Source organism: Physcomitrium patens, chromosome 2 (assembly GCF_059467195.1).
Source record: "Physcomitrium patens ecotype Gransden chromosome 2, ASM5946719v1, whole genome shotgun sequence".
Classification (NCBI taxonomy): Eukaryota; Viridiplantae; Streptophyta; class Bryopsida; order Funariales; family Funariaceae; genus Physcomitrium; species Physcomitrium patens.
The window spans coordinates 16,089,321-16,106,727 of NC_143411.1; the positions used below are offsets into that span (position 1 = coordinate 16,089,321).

Below are 17,407 nucleotides of genomic sequence, written 5' to 3' on the forward strand. Positions count from 1 at the left end.
ACCCATCACCGTGACACTAGTGCTCCTGTGCTGATACCCTAACCCTAAAAGCTCCGGTTCGTTTACCACAACCAACGAGGCACGGGTAACGTTACTGAGGAATTTACGCTCACAGAGTGTGTGCAAGGGCACCTTGCGGGAGAATTCAGGAAATATCCCTGTAAGTGGGCGTCTCTCACATGGGGCTCATTCTCCGCGAATTGATTGTTTGAAGCTGTTTCGTTGCGTGCTATTCCATCTGTGTATCCATCTGGTGCCTAGAAGCTGGAGATTAATCGAACTATCTCGATTTAGAAGGTATGCATTTTGGAGCTGTTATCTGAATTTGGGTGTTATTAACAGCCTGTTGGGTTAAGATGCACTTGTTGCGAGGTGGGTTTTGAGGGTGGGCGTCGATTCAAGGTACTTAGTTATGAGGTTTGTGTAGTGAAAAATTGTAGAATAGGTGTACGATACTTGGTGGGTGTTTGTTGTGACGGTCATTGGGATAGATGCGTGGTGCAGCGAAGAGCTTTCAGATTTTTTGTGTATGATTTAGTGTTAAAAAGCTGGGACTGCTGGAATGTTACATAAAATGAATATTTATCACATGGAGAAGAACGGTGCACTTGAGGCAATTTAGATCTGAGAGTAGAATTATGGTTTTGGGTTTGATTGCTGAAACAACCACTTCACCTCCGCTTTTTTTAGTGTTTCTGCAACTAAAATCCATTAGTGAATTTCAAATTCAGCTGAGCCTCAGTGTATCCTAGCTCTACTTTTTCCTTTCCTGTTATGTTTCTTATTAGCCTTACAATGGTTTGTGTCCCATTTGATGCAAAAATGCATGCTGCAGTTCTTGCACCTGCAGTTTGCCAAGCGACCTCAAATATGGTTGGTACTTTGTTTCCCTAACACCAGGGAAAATTTATTCGATGAGGATTATGGTAGATATGCAGTTCAATCTTTGATAGACCGTCCACCCAAGATGCTTTTATTTGGGCGACGTACCAATGGTCAGCACATTATCCAGTACACCTCGCGTGATAATCTTTTGACAATAAGTGTGAACTTAACGTTTAAATTGCGGCCCTCGCATCCTTGAAAATTTGTTTTATGTTGTCGCAGTGCAGTCAATTGAAGCAGAGGCTCTCCTGTCGTCTTCATAATTTTTTTCTGGGAAGTTGGAGCTCAAGTGTAACGTTCTGTTCAGCTTTCCATCATGGAAAAAATACGAGCACCATTTGAAGTGTTTCAGGATGAGGGTTGATCGAAGCATTGTCATATTTCCATCCTGGAAAGAAGCGGATAAAGCATCACGCCACTCCACCTAGTTGAAGAATTTCCTGAATGCGTGATTTCCTCCATTTATGAACCCCTCCCAGTCATACCACCCGCCGCCCTCTATTTTAGGCCCTCCGTCCCTCACTCCCCTTCCTGTAACTCAATCCAATCTAGGGTTGATTGGAGAGCCTTCTGCCCGGCATCATGCAATGGAACCGAAGGGTGAGTTTCTGCTGCAGCTTCTGCAGGGTGGAGGAGTTGGAAGCAGTGAAGTAGGTGGAAGAATGCCGCAGCCTAAGGCGAACGGGGATCGTATTGCGGAGGGGCTATCCATTCTAGACTCGATTCCGGGAGAAGATGTCTCATCCACCTGGCAGTATCGAGATCCAGCAGTAGCTGCATTAGGTCCAAGTCACTCGTTTCATGGAGATATACCTTCTCAGATTTTGCAGCCAAATCAGTTGTTCATGCCACAACAGTATGGAGGATTGTCTGGTGCAGGGGTCTGGACACCGCAGCAGCTTCAATATCAGCACCAGCATCATCAGTTTTTCTTGACCGCACACGATCCCCGTGGATATGGTGGTTTGCACGCTAGGGGGCCTGACAATTTAATGTCGGATCAATTTCCAAGGCAGTCGGATGCCTCCTGGCCTCCCCCTCCGCATTTACGGCAAGCAGCGAGCGATGGTGGTAACATTGCTGGGGCATGGAACACTAGTCCAGTTCAAGGTAGTTTGTTGGAAACACCTTTGCCTCCACCTCTATCACATCCTTCAATCCCTTCTCAACAGCAGTTTCTTGGGAATGGGGCTGAACTATTACAGCTTCTTCTTGGTGAGAGTTCTCAAAGCTTAGGTTCATCGCAATCCACTGTGAGGAGCGCTAAGAGTGGATCAGTTAGTAAACCTGGACCTTTCCCAGAGGAACTTTTCGGGGAAGAGCTCAATGGCAGGATTCAAGCTGATAACGTGTTGCCAAGGACTCAGGTTCATGGCCCCATTGGACCCCCGAAACGAAACGATGCCACTCAACCCGAGCAATCTCCTCCAGGGTCTGAGGATCTCCTTGGCAGGTTTTGGGCAACAGCTGGCCCTGTAGCCAGTGGGTCTCCTGAGTCTTCTACAAGTGGGAAACCCTCTAGAGTTACAGTCCAGCAGGATCGCTTGCGTAATTTGTCTCTTAGTGGAGGACACACTAAGGAGGGGTTGAATTTACAATTTGATGTTTCGAAACCACACCATTTGAGAATGCGTGAGTCTTCTTCTGACCATTCCAAATCAAAAGTTATCAAGCCACCTGGTTTCTTTGGTGAAAGTGATCAGAAATCTGGTGGAGTGGTAGCAGATCCAAAGTATGCCTCACCCTCTGCCAAGGCTTTGAATCGATTTTCAGATTTTGAAGCTGCTGTAAAAGGAACGCCCGGTGTATGGGACAAATATCAGGAGGAGACATTCAGCTCGAAGCAAGATCTCACGGGCAGGCTTTTGGATGACAGAGGTGAAGTTTTGTGGTATTGCAGAATCAGTATAGACAATGATGACCTCTGTTTGGTCTTTTTCTCGAAAAAAGCATTAAACAAAGAGTCATGACGTGGTAATTGGCAACTACTTGGTCGCAATAGTTCGTTGCGGACGTGCAAGACGTCCCGTATTAATACGAGATTTTCTATTATTTACGACTGTGCCTCTCCACTTTTGCAGTGCTTAGTTCGTTTATTTTTACGGAAATGACGACTACAATTATTAGTGCTCTTATTTGTTCATGCTTATATTTGTGGTGCTTAAATGCAGGTATGTATCAGACGCTGCAAAACTCTAGCCGATTCAGTGCTCCAGTTAGGAATAGAGTGGTGGATGGTCATTTGAAAACTTCTCGCCAGAATCGGGAAGAAACCACCAACTCTGTACCCGCTGATTTTACTGGAACTTTCAAAGAAAATGAGATTATCAATCGAGACCTTGGAAAACCAGGGATGAAAGGGAATGGTCGACGTGGTGGTCCTGGCCGAGCAGAATTGAGTCGTACAGCAGGTCGAAGTGGTGCTGGACATTGGGTAGTTGTGAACGATAAACAAAGGGAATTAGATGGTGAAAGAGAGCCTGGGTATGTATCAAATTTACATGGACTTAGTGCATCATTAGAGAAGGGAGTCTCATCTCCCGTTGATACAAATACTGGATCTTCTTACTCCAGTCCTCAAGCAGCAAAGCTAACATCTAATTCTGGGAAGGAAGATTCACCAAATGGGAGTGGTGGGAAATCGAAAGAAGATTCAAAACGACGTAGAGGGCAAATACAGGAATGGCGGATGAAACAGCCCTCTCCTCCCCACGCTAAACCCCTAGAGGCAGCTTCTGGAACAGGTTTGGTTTCGCAGCAAGACGCGTACCCTGAAGGCATTCTTCCTCTCGCTTCACAGGTGTGGGTTTTTCTCTCTTCGAGGTACTGTATATTAAGTATCATACATAATGTGTATGTCATCTTTGCCAATAACAGCATTATGATATTGCTTACTGGGAATTTTTTGGTGTAGTCCATTTGTGAAAATTCTCTTAAGGTCGCTTGTCTTTCAGAATAGCATCCTCTACTTGTTCAGAGATCTATATTTTATGAAATCCTTGGCCGTTAGTTCAGGACGTTCTGAAGTATTCACTGCTGTTACAATTTCAAGAGGTCTCAAAATGACAATCAATATACAGGTTGATCGTCCAGGACTGCCTTCAAACATGGTGCGTCATTCAATGTCAGGGTCTGCGACAGACGAGTCCAAGCAGCAATTACAGTATCAGTTGGATGAGGGAGTCCGCCCTGGTGTTAGGGGAAGAGCTGGAAAGTACGTGACGGAAGCCGGGCGTCTAACTTGGGAGGATGGTTTAGGCGGAGAAGAAGAAGAAGATCTCATTATGCGGGAGTTTTCTGGTTATGCAAAACTTGTGCAGGATACACAGCATTTTTCCATCACTCCTCGTGATATGAACGTTTCACAGAGCGTAGTTCATGCTGAACGTCTTACTCGTGAGGTATGTTATGATCTAGTTCTACGATGTTAGTGGCACTGCTCCTCTCATCCCGTCAGCATCTAAGCTTCTGGAGTTGAAATTGAATCAACTTGAAGATTTACAAGATGTTACTACCATGTTTGCTTGATCATAATGACTTAGAGTGCAAAACGTATGGAGTGTTGGTTTGTTAGTGACCATTGGTAATGATGTTGATGATAGTGATGTCATCAGCGGTAATTTCAATTCAGGGACAAGGTGGTTTTAGGTCGGTTTTTGGCGTGTTCCATCTGGGCAGCTCTCTTAATGTACTGTGGATTCTTGTTTATCCGTCAGGAAGTAGAACTTGAAGGAAAACATGAGAATTTGCGTGACTCTCGTGAAGTTCGACGCCATCAACTGCGAAACAATGCTCCTACAATTCTGATGAAAGGAGATGTGAAGCGTCAGGAATTCGAAGCACTGAATCCTTTGCTTCTGTCTGTTTACAAGGTATGCTATTTATATTTGCCATCTTTGTCCTGGATTCCTGTTTTGATTCATTTTTGGTGATGTGGATTGTGATTTATGAACATTTTGCATTATAATTATACGATCAAAGTTAGCTCTTTGCTTGATTGGTCTTATTATATTTTGCAGAAGTTGATACCTCCACCAGAAGAAGTGCTGAAACAAAGGAAATTTCTTACTCATCTGGATAGGCTTGTCTCTCGTGATTGGGGAGGCGCTAAGCTGTTTCTTTTTGGGTCTTGTGCAAACGACTTTGGCGTATGCAACAGTGATATTGATGTCTGCTTGTCAGTTGATGATGAACATTCAAGCAAGGCGGAACTTGTCATGAAGATGGCTGGCATCTTACGCTCTGATAACATGCAGAACATTCAGGTGCATCTATATTCCTCTTAGTTGTGATCCTTGAACATCTATAGATACTCAGATTACCATGAGGTTTTTGAACGTGAATTTCATTTGAATTTAAAATTTCTAATCTGCGCTCTGAGTCATTGATAAGCAGTTCTGAGTTGCTTTTGACATGCTAGAAAAGAACCATGTGTCATCTTTTCGAATATAAATGAACTTCCTCTCGTAATGGTTGTGGTGCAGGCATTGACACACGCTCGTGTGCCTATTGTGAAGTTCACGGATCCAGACACAGGAATCAATTGTGACATATGTGTAAACAATATGTTGGCTGTAGTGAACTCAAAGTTGCTCCATGACTACTCACAAGTGGATCCTCGCTTGCGGCAGCTGGCTTTTCTAGTCAAACATTGGGCTAAGCAACGTCAAGTCAATGAAACGTACAGGGGTACTCTGTCGAGCTATGCGTAAGTCTACTTCTTCAAAGCTTTTCTTTTGTAGTGCATACACTGAAGTTCGTTGCAAGTCGATTGACAGGGTCAATAGTAATTATAAATATTTTAAAATGTGAATTGCTCACGTTGTAATATTTTGAATGTGTTACAATGTGCCGAATTGAGCATTTTGATTGCATGGATCTAAAAATAAAAAACGAATCTATGTGAATGTAGGTTAGCACTTGATATCTTTTATACCATCTTTTACTCCCTCTGAATTGCTGCGTTCTTTTTACAGATACGTTTTGATGTGTATTCATTTTCTTCAACAACGGAGACCTGCCATACTACCCTGTCTTCAGGTGTGGCAAGCGTGATATGAATGCATTTATTGAGTTCAATTTTGGATCTCATTTAAGCTCATTGTTCCATATATTCCGTTTACAACAACAAATGTACTAAATAAGATGTGGCGACTTGTTCAGAGCATGCAACCAACTTATGAGGTCACTGTAGGCAAGATCAAATGTGCCTACTTTGATAAAGTCAACACGCTTAGAAACTTCGGATGTTCCAACAAGGAAACAGTTGGAGAGCTTTTAACGCACTTCTTTGACTACTGGGCTTCGTGCCATGACTACACTCGCTCAGTCATCTCTGTCCGCACTGGAGGTTATTTGAGGTACGTTGAATTTTCCAGCTTCCCGATTGCATCACTCATCCTACATTCTGGTGAAATGTTGAACCTCACCATGTATTCAAGTGCTGTATGTATGGCAGACATTCGTTAGTTTAATCGATGAAATTGGCATTGCAGCAAGGATGAGAAAGATTGGACGCGTCGTATTGGGAATGAGCGCCACCTCATATGCATCGAGGACCCATTTGAGATTACTCATGATCTTGGACGAGTGGTCGATCGCAACAGCATTCGAGTTTTGCGGGATGAATTCAAACGTGCTGCAAAAATCCTGCATCAGGACTCTAACCCTGCCACTGCATTGTTTGAGCCATTCATACGCGAGGCCTAGATGCCACGCTGCTCTTTCATGCCACTTATATAAACCATGGCACTACTTTGGTGCGGTGGTGACTCAATTCAACTCTTCGAGTTGGAAAGGGGGTATCCATTTGTGGGCAGAAAATTGAAGCACCATCGATGTGCCGGAGTTTTTTCGATGGAAATTTAGCCCCTGTTCAATCTATTCCCTCTTCCCGTATTGTCGATTTGGAATGAAGCAGGTTCATGGCAAGGTTCTTATCAGGCAATTCCACCTGACCTCTGAACTTTGTAAATATACGTGGTGTAGTGGGAAATCAGATTTCATGGTTTGAATTGCAGGTACATTAGTATGAAAAATTGTTTTTCCTATGACGTTCACTCAATCCTGAGTTTGGTGGACGAGGCGTAGGGTTCCAGGACTTCCCGTAAATGGAAAGTATGATGAAGACGGGTTTCAAATGCTGCTGTTCTAATGATTGTGTTATAATTTTTTATCTTATGACCAAATAATGGCATTGATGTTAATTTACTTGTGCGAGCATGAGATTCATTGAATGAAGTATTCTGACAAATAGGGAGGCCGATTTAATTATGAAATGTCTGGATCCAAGCACATCCAAGTGGTTGATTATTCTCATTCAAGTTGACCTCATGCCCTTTGTTAACTTGGTTTATTGTTCTGTTGGTGAGGTTCTAATACTTACTATTCTATTTTGTGACTACATAGGCATCTCAGGATGACTTACAAATGTGAAAAATGTGAAGAGAGACTACGTCTTTTTTGTTTTTGGTCAAATAACTTGGTAGTCAGGTTTTCTTTTGTGTTATTTTTGTTGGCCTTTCCTTTCTAAATTCTCCTTTTTTTGTCTTTTTGATTTAGGCCACCAGAAAAGTAGTTTAATAATTTCTTATGTTGAATGTCAGTGACAAGTCACAATTCAGTTTTATGAGAGTGATTTGGAAGCACCTCTAGAAACATTAGGATCATCATCTAAAATCCAAAGGTCAAGGTTGTTATTATTCTACAGCAAAATTAGCACTACAAATGGAGCAAGCAATTCCTCCACTTATGAGCCACAATTTCACAAAATTGGTGTTGAAAGTATTCCCCCACAATGTCGTATGGTTTTTCTTTACATCTATGTTGGATCCAAATGTTTGGAAATAAATGAAGCAAGGCTCATCTTACAGTGCCTCTATGTTTGAACCATCTATGAAACAATTGGAAGTTTCTTTTCAACAATGAGCAAATTCTCCCATAATATTAGTAGGCAACAAAGAGGATCTAGAAGAGAGTGGGCATGTGGTGACAAAAAAAGAAGGGATTATATTTGCAAGACAACATGGTTGTTTTTTTTTGGAGGAAAGTGCAAAGACAAGTATCATCTAATACAACTTCAATGAATTTGTGCATAAGTTTATTGACACTCCAACTTTGAGTGTCAATAATAGCAAATTGAAGTTACTCAATTTCTTGAGATTTGACAAGGCTTTGGATCACAGCACTTCTACACCTCGCAGCATTTACAATTGTTGAGAAAATTGGAGAGAGGTAGTACTTAAAGGTATGCTATGTCTACCTTCTCCCTCAAATGAAATTTGCATTGTTTTATTATCCAACATATTCACTTTGCTTCTCGACTACAAATTTACTAAGATAGAACTTAGTACATTATAGTCAAGTTCTTGCATTCTACATCACATCATTGATCATGCGTTGCTCTTTTTTCATGGCTTTCATTCTAACAATCAACTAGACTGACCTATAGGTTTTGAAGAATGACTTCAATGTCTTTAGATTTGCCTACAAAATACGTACTTGCAATATACAAGACTAGGACTCATGGCAAAACAAAGTTGAAATCAATTTTTTCTTGAACATACTTCTTGACCTTGCTTATTGATCAGTCAAGAAGACCATTGTAAGGAAATTGCCACCTCTTTGTCCTTGTTTTTGTAGCACATGTTAGGCTCTATAAAACAATAATCAACCAATCAAAAGCCTCTATTTTTTTTAGATGTGTATATAGTAATTTGGTGTATTCATATTGCAACTTGGAGTATGCTTGTGGCCTAAGTCTTAAAAAAAATATGTATAAAATGCCAACATTGTTGCTATTATATACTATAAAATCTATTTTTTAAAATATATAAATATATATATATATGATATTATTTCTTTTTAAATCTATTTTTATATTATTTTCTAATTATATTTTTTTATTTATATTTTATAATAATAATTGGTAGATCCTTCTAATATAGGAAAATTTAGTTAATTTAGGATATTTGTCTTTAAATAAGTAAACAAGTTGTCTTGTATTAAGAAAATATTTTTTAAACAAATAGCTACAAAATACGTATTTTATATTAAAGAAAAGATAAAGAAACTAAAAAAATGGTTGAAAGAATATTATGCAATATAACAAAGATTTTGTATGAAAGCAAATAATATTGATATTTTACATGGATTACAAATCTATATATAGAGAGAGAGAGAGAGAGAGAGAGAGAGATAATAAAATAAAAATAAAAAACTTGAATTGAGATTAAAAAATAAAAAATTGAAAATTTTCTTACAGTGCCCAAGTAAAATCTATTTGTTTTGTGTTTTTTTCTATAAATTTATTAATAAACTTGGAATCATTTGTATAATTGAAGCCCAAATTAGATAAAATAACTATTTATTTTTTTATCTTTTTTGTTGTTTTGTGGCTAAAATCAAATGTTATAATATTACTATCCTATTCTAATCAATACAAATTTTATTCTGTAATTATATTTATATATTCTGAGTTTACTGCAGAAAATTCAAGCAATATTTTCAAACATGTAATTAGATAGAATCGTATGTGTTTTGTCATTTTCACAACTAATAATTCTCTCCATTGTAGTGAAACCTAATTTAGTGTTTAAGGTCAAGTTAAAACATATAAGTTTTATAAGAAAATCATTGTATTGATAAAGCAATTGGGACCTGACACCCATTTTGCCAAGTGCCAAAGTCAAACTTCAAATTTGATATTAATAAATAATAATAATTAAAATAAACTAAATAAATTAGTAATCTTTCATGCACAGTGAACAATGTTCCACATGGCCCACAGATATTGCCATTCAAGAGGTGTGAAGTCTTGACGACCATATTTCAAAGCAACATGCCACCCCATTTCCACTTTGTTGTTGATCAACATGGATGGATAAAGGGTTTTTCACAGTAGCAAGATAAGCTATCCAGAGCTTCTGGTGGATTTTGCAATATTAGAAGTAATAGAATCACAACCAGAGAACTTCTTTTACCTGCCTTGTGATGTGTGCAAGTAGCAGCTTCATCTGGACTCATATTGTGTTTATAATTTGGTACAGAATTTGGGTTCTTGACACGGTGTTCCTCTCAACAACAGTGAGGAAAACACAGGTGGAAGGGCACAAAAAAATTGTTGAAGAAACTATTGATTGCTTAGTTTGGTAGTGCCTCTGATTGTTTTTCAGCCAAGTTGGCCTTCCCAATCCATGTGCACTGAATCATGACCCAGAGTAGTCAAGCTGAAGAGACTTTTCAGCATAACATGGTCTGTGTGTCGTGCATGTAAATGAAATACGATTCTAAATGTAAGAGCTGGTCTACCTTTTAACAGTGCAATGGTGTAACTTGAAATGCATCTTTATAAATAAATAAATAAAGCGTATACTTTATTAAGTAATTAGCTGCATTTTAAAAAATAAAACTTAGTTACTATCCTATTTAAGACATGAGAGTAGACATCTTTATTAATGACTTGTAAAGCTTGAAACTTGCTAATCATCTATTAATACTTAATATGTTTGGAAGAATACTCTTACCTTATAAGCTTATTAGTTAAGAAGGAGTATTGGAATACAGACTTGATATCTTATATTAACTAAAAGTGTAAATACAAACTTCTATTATACAACTTATCTTTAATTGGTTCAAAAAAAGAGACATAATGTTTATTGCAATTACACTCCATTGAGTAGATGCAACTCTTATTGGGTTGCAACTTCTTAACTACCATATATTTCACCGAGTATTACAAGATTCTCAATAAATTGTCTAGATTTTCTAATCTCTATATGGCTTATACTTTTGCTTAACTTTGAGTACTCTCTAACTTGTCCTCTTTCTAATACACATCATTATGAAGTATATTCTTTGATTTTTTTGATTTCTTTTGCCAAGATAGGTTAAGGGGATACTTCATGGTTTTGAAATTCAAGGGATGAGTATTCTTATCCATTTAAGAACATATTCATTGTGTGATATAAATTTTTTATGTGTTTAATTCATACATAAAATTTAGTGGTGTTAATTAAAGCTAAGGTACTTTGATTATTATATTATATTAATGTAGGTTGTGATAAGTCTTGTTGGATATCATGAATCATATGTCAAAGCCACACAACTTGAAAGGTAATAATTGTTATGTCTATATACTAAGATTTTGTGGTTGATAGGACCAATAAATTTTATGTTTTGTATCTATATTATGAAATCCAAACTCTACTAATTTCTACTAAATGCACAAAGTTTGTATAATTCATAGTTAATCTTGATGCATATTTTATATATTTGAAGGCCATACAAGTTTTTTAAGCAATAAATGCTAGTATACATCTATGGTGAGAATATATCAATGAAGTCAAGTCTTAGAACTTAAATAAACTTTTTTACAACAAACATGGTCTGGAATGAATCAATGCTTCTATTTTTTTTTAATTTAAGTTTAAAAAGCCACTTGCAAAATGATTGATGCTTGTTGTGGTAGGAGGTTGATAAAAATCTATACACTATTAGGAATATGTGAATTTAATTCTTCTTCAATAGAACTTTGTTATTGTTTAACTTCCAAAGAACCCAAGGCTTATACATATGTTGATTGTTCTAAGAATATATTAAAAATTTGTGTAAGTAATGCTTATTAATTACTTGAATATTTTTTTGATCTTTTTCTAAACAATAATAATGATATATTATAGTTTTTTGCTAGATCTTATGAAGGTAGAATTCCTTTATTTGTTTTGGATGATTACCAAGGTTATATTGCTAGTTGTGGTTCTGGAGAAGATAATTCTTTATTTCCTTGATTGATAGTTATTTTTGCTTTTAAAGTGCAAGGAATCTTAATGTATTTTTTTTAAAAGAATATTATTTCTAAGTTCGACCCAAGATCAATATATTATATAAATGATGATAGGAGAGTTTCTTTATTTTTAAACTTTGTATAAGATAAAAGTTAGATTATATTTAAGCTAATTCTTAATCATTATTGTTTTAAAAATATTAAGCTTGTTGTGGGATTATGATAGGTAAGATTATAATATTAAGATATCTTAGTTGGTGATTGTGCAAATTAGAAAAAATAAATATTTAGGAGAACTAGAATTGATTATAGTGGTATTATGTTATATAAAAATTAAAATAAGAATATATTGGGCATCTGGTTGTAGAAGAATTGATCCCACATTGAAGTTTGATTTACAATCCAAAACACTACATACAATATTTAAAAACACCATTTTGCAATATATAACAACCTATGTAAGCTTTTAATTATCCTAGATGTATTCTATTAAACTTAGGAAAATATTTGATATATCCTATCATATTCTAATCAATTCCAAATAAATTCTAAATTATCTTTAACAAACTTTAAGTATCTCCGAATTAAATTCTAATTTAATCTTATAAAATTTTTAAAAACTTGAAGTAATCTTATCCAAATCCTAATCAAATCTTAAAAGAATCTTAATCAAATCTTAATCAAATTTTAATAAATTTTTATTAAATCTTAATAAAATCTTATTATACCTAAATCAAATCTTAATCAAATTCTAACCAAATCCTAATAGAATCTTAGTTAGGTCCTAATCAAATCCTAATTAAGTTTAAATAATTTTAATAAAATTTTAATAAAATCTTAATTCAATTCTAATTAAATCCTCATTAAATCCTTAAAGAACACTAATCAAATCTTAATTGAATTCTAAGTAATTCTGACCAAATCTTAACAAAATTTTATAAAAAATTAAAAATCTCAATAATCAATAATTTAATTATTGATCTTGATTCAAATTTTTTATAATTCTCATTTTTTTTAAAATAAAAATCATAAAAAATCTGAAAATAACCAAATAGTCCAATTAAAGATAAAAACTTAGTATATGCTCAAGTTTCAATTGACCTCTTTTTCCAACCTTGATACCTATCTTCCAATGCTAGAATCTCTCTTTTGCACCCTTCAATTTCTCTTAAATTTTGTAAAATTATTGAAATTCAACTTTTATACAACTTAAATCGCCTAAAATCAATATCTAAGCAAATCCTAATAAGTTTGTCCTCAATTTCTGCTCTTTCATCAAAAAAAAATATCTAATATTATCCTAAGTGCATGGTTTCATACCTTGAAATCTGATTTTGATCTAAGTTCACAACTTGTCCTCTAAAAGTATTAACATTTAGTTTTTTAAGGTAATTTTAGATAAAAGATATTAGTTACTTTTATTTAAATATACCCATTGATACTAATATTTTTAATCTACCTTTTTTATCTTTTTTTTGATCCTACAAAGTAAATAAAATCCTTAATTTTAAAAAAAAAAAAAAAAAAAAAAAAAAAAAAAATGACATTACAACTTATTAATTTTACTACATCTATAACTATTATCTATAAAACCTAATAAAATCCTAAATCGATCCTAACCAAATCCTAACCAAACCTTAATAAAATCCTAAATCAATCCTAATCAAACTCTAATGTAATCCTAATGAAATCCTAAATATATTTTAATAAAATCCTAAAGAGACCCTAAACAAATCCTAAAAAACTCAAAAAAACTCAAAATAAATTTAAATCAATCTCTATAGTTGTTTTAATATCTAAATAAATAATAATTAAATCATTGATCTCAATTAAAATTTCACCTAATTTTCAATCCACAAGAAATTAAAAAACATATAAAAATTATTAAAAATTGAATTTATTAATAATAAAAATAAATTAAAAAAAAAATCCTAAACCTCTCAAAAGTCGGCCACCCTCTTTCTCCAACCTAAATGTTGAATTTTTAGCAGTGATTTCTCCTTGATGAACTATTCAATTGCTTTAACATTTGGCTGACATGAATATTTCTAAGTCTAAATTGCTATCACCAATTTTTGCTTCAATAAAATTAGCAGATTTTGCAAGATCACAAAATCTTTTACTACCCCTAAATTTCAAGTATCTCAAATCTTAACCTACTAAAACTCTAATTATCCTTCAATCTAACTATTCAATTGATATCAAATTTCTTAAAACTATTCACAACAACCACAATGACGATTTCACATGTTTTCACTTGTATATGTGCTACAAAAACTCACAAAGTCCTCAATTTTGTAAACTTCATTTTATTTTTCAAAATCCAAAACTACTAAGTACATCTTTCGTTTTGAAAAGCCCTTGAAAATTTAATAAACCTTCAAATCACATGAAATCAACTCTTAATAATACTTTCACAATTCTTCTCTTTAATCAACCAAAAAACCTTACAATTGCCGTAAGTATATGATTTTATGCCTTGATAGCTGATTTTGATCTCACTTCACAACTGATCCTCTTTGGATATCAATTCTTAATATTTTGGAATAAAGTTTATAAAAACCTATTCTTAACTCTCTTTTAAAGATATTTATATGAATTATTTTCTTAATATAATTTTTTTTCGTTAATTTATGGCCTTACAAATTAAGTAGAAGTCTCTCATATAAGAAGATAGTATTAATACTTATTAATTTTTACTACCTCTTCATCTATTATTTATATTTCTAAATAACATGCTTAAATATTTTCATATAAGCTCCTCTATAATATAATTTTTTTTCCTTCACCTAATGGCTATGCTACAATACAACAATAGTTGCTTATAACTTGAAGTTTTTGATAGTTGTGTAGCTTGAAGTTCAAATCTTCATATATTTTTAATATTATAAAAAAATAAAAGATCATTCTATATATTTTTTATCTATAAATCTTAATCTTTATAGTAAAGGGATTTTGTTCAAAAAAATCTCCATTTAAAAGATGATTATCATGGCATTTTTAGTCTTGTAGAGTTTATAGCCTTTGTTCACAAAGCTATTTTTCAACATAATACACTTATAAGATCAATCATTTAATTCATCTAAAAATTTATTAGAAACTTAAGTATGTGCTTTGCTATCAATTTTACATAAATAAAAGATATTTGATTTATGCTTATACCAAAATTTAAAAGGTATCTTATTATGTGGAATTATCTTAGTTTGACATTGATTCTAGAAATATATAGCGAATTTCATTGCATCCTTCCAAAAATATTAGCAATTTGTACTAAATGAATCATACAATGAATAGTATGAAATTGTATATTATTTTTTTTGCTTTACAATTCCATTTTATGGAAATTTTTATGTTATTTTTTTATTGTGTTAGGGTATGGACTTTTAAATATTAGTCAAATTTTGATGATATGTTTTTTTTAAAAAAATTAGGAAAAATTAATTTTTGGTTTATTTAATTATCAATTCAAATATAAAATATTTTAAAAACTTCAAAGCATTCACTTTTCTTTCTTATTAATTAGAAAATTGCATATTTTGAATAATTTTCTATAAATGTGATATAATATTTAAAGCCAAAAAATGACGGATTTACAACTTTGCTATTAAAATCAACATAAATCCATTCTAATAAGCATTGTTGTATTGTAACTTGGCCATTTGATAAAAGAAAAAATGAAGGATTGTATTATAGAGGAGTTTAAATTAAAATATTATAAAAAATTATCATATAAATATAGATAATAGATAAAGAGGTAATAAAAATTAATAAATGCTAATTTTATATTTTTTTTAAAAAACTCTACTTACTTTCTAAAATAAAAAATGAGACAAATTAAATTAGATTAAAAAAAAGTAAATAATATAAGTACCTTTAGAAAATAATTAGATTCTTTTATAGCAAAAATTATCTTAAAAAACTAAGAATTAATTTGCAAAGAAGACCAATTGTGAACTAGGATCAAATCACACCTTGATATACAAAACCGTGCACCAAAAATATTTTAAGGATTATTTGATTAATCAAAAAATAAATTTTGATAGAAAAATAAAGAAATGTTATTTTAGTATCAATTTTGAGTGATTTGAGATTTTATTGACTTTATAAAGGCTTTGCAAAGTTAAGGTTGTTTGTAGTGACTTTGAATTTATGAGAAATATAAAGAACTTATGCTTTAAAGAATTGTGTGAGATTGATACATGATTTATGGGTGATAATTTATGATTGTGTAATCAGTGTCGTATCAAATATGTGTTATAAGTTTAAGCTTGATATAATATTTTATTGGTTATTCTAAAGATTATTGAAATTCAAACATATTAGGATCTTGAGAGTTGGAGTTTAAAGGATCAATGAGGGTTTTTAAAATTTTCAATAATCTACCAATTTGATTGAATTAAAAAATTTCATAATAGTACTAGACTTGATTTTTAAAATCTATGCAATATTTAAAAGTCATTAAATAGTGAATTTAATAAAACATTATCATTGAAAGATTGATATCAAGGTTGAAGAAGGAGGCTGGCTAATATCTAAGGAAAATTTAGGATTTATCTTCTATTTGGTATATTTAATCTTATTAAAAATATTATACTTCTTATAAATTTAGTAATTAAGAGATATATAAATTTTGAATCAAAATCTATAATTAAATTATTGATTATTAAATTTTTAATCTACAATAGGATTGAATAAGAATTTATTTAAGATTTAAGGTTTAATTAGGATTTCATTAAAATTTGATTTAAGATTTAAGATTTTATAAGGATTTGATTAGAATTTATTTTAGAGATTTTTCTATTATTAAGGTTTGATTTAGGATTTAGAATTTGATTAGGATTTATTTTAAGATTAAGATTTCATTATAATTTCATTAAGATTTGATTAAAGTTTATTTAAGATTTATATAAGATTTATTTAGATTTTTGATTTTTAATATTTTTAAAGGTATTTATTTCAATATTCTTTTAAGATTCTTTTATTATTTTTTTAAGATTTTTGTAAAATTCTATATGATTTTTTTATGTTTCTTTTATAAATTTTTTTAGATTCTAATTGGATTTGATCAAGATTTGATTAGGATTATTAAGGTTCAATTGGAATTTATTTAAGATTCTATTAGACTTGTTGAGACTTTGTTGTTGTAATTTCTATTTTACCTTCTATAGTCAAGTATCCAATACAATCTTCAAGAAGACTTTAAGTAATACAATAGCATATTGCTTGACAAGTTGTAACTTTGACAAATTTTGTTGTTGATTGCTTGCTATGAAGGTAGATAGAACAAGTATGTTGGGAAACTTTCTTTATTGTAATTCTTATTACCACTTCTTATTTAATGAGTTACTTAAGTCAATTAGCACTAATATGTCCTACATATTTATGCCAAAGGTGCTCAATTTTTTAATAGACGTTGAGATTGGCCTATGTGGATGGAAAAATATTTGCTTGAACTATATTCAAAGTGACATAGATAGAATAGTTTAACTACATAATTGTAAGGTAGGCATGATTAATGATAAATTCATATTTTATAAGCTTTGACATTGTTGGGAAGTTTGTTGTTGGTCTAAAATACTAAAAAGCTTCTTATTGTCAAGATCTTTGTTGATTATGTATGTCTTAGTTAGTTTCTATTCTCTTCTTAGCATTAGTTTGTAATAAGTTATCAACGAAATCCTCACTTGCACCTAATCTGACCTACTTCACTTTGAACTTATATAATTCAATGTAAAATCA

At 32.8% G+C, this 17,407-nt stretch overlaps 1 protein-coding gene across 3 annotated transcripts; it reads left to right on the forward strand.

The window, feature by feature from the left end:
- The first annotated feature begins 30 nt into the window (after window positions 1-30).
- Window positions 31-7,095, forward strand: LOC112274404 (uncharacterized). Of its 3 annotated transcripts, none has more exons than XM_090247855.1 (10): window positions 31-160; window positions 1,108-2,763; window positions 3,057-3,685; window positions 3,966-4,286; window positions 4,602-4,757; window positions 4,905-5,150; window positions 5,370-5,593; window positions 5,862-5,925; window positions 6,049-6,245; window positions 6,381-7,095. In XM_090247855.1, exons 2-10 carry the CDS (start codon window positions 1,350-1,352, stop codon window positions 6,592-6,594), a joined length of 3,465 nt encoding a protein of 1,154 aa, XP_090103981.1. In that variant the 5' UTR covers window positions 31-160; window positions 1,108-1,349; the 3' UTR covers window positions 6,595-7,095. The 3 variants fall into 3 exon arrangements, with proteins under 3 accessions (XP_090103981.1, XP_024359639.1, XP_090103980.1); XM_024503871.3 differs by having other exon boundaries at window positions 80-297; XM_090247854.1 differs by having other exon boundaries at window positions 80-297; window positions 1,113-2,763.
- Window positions 7,096-17,407: the final 10,312 nt, after the last annotated feature.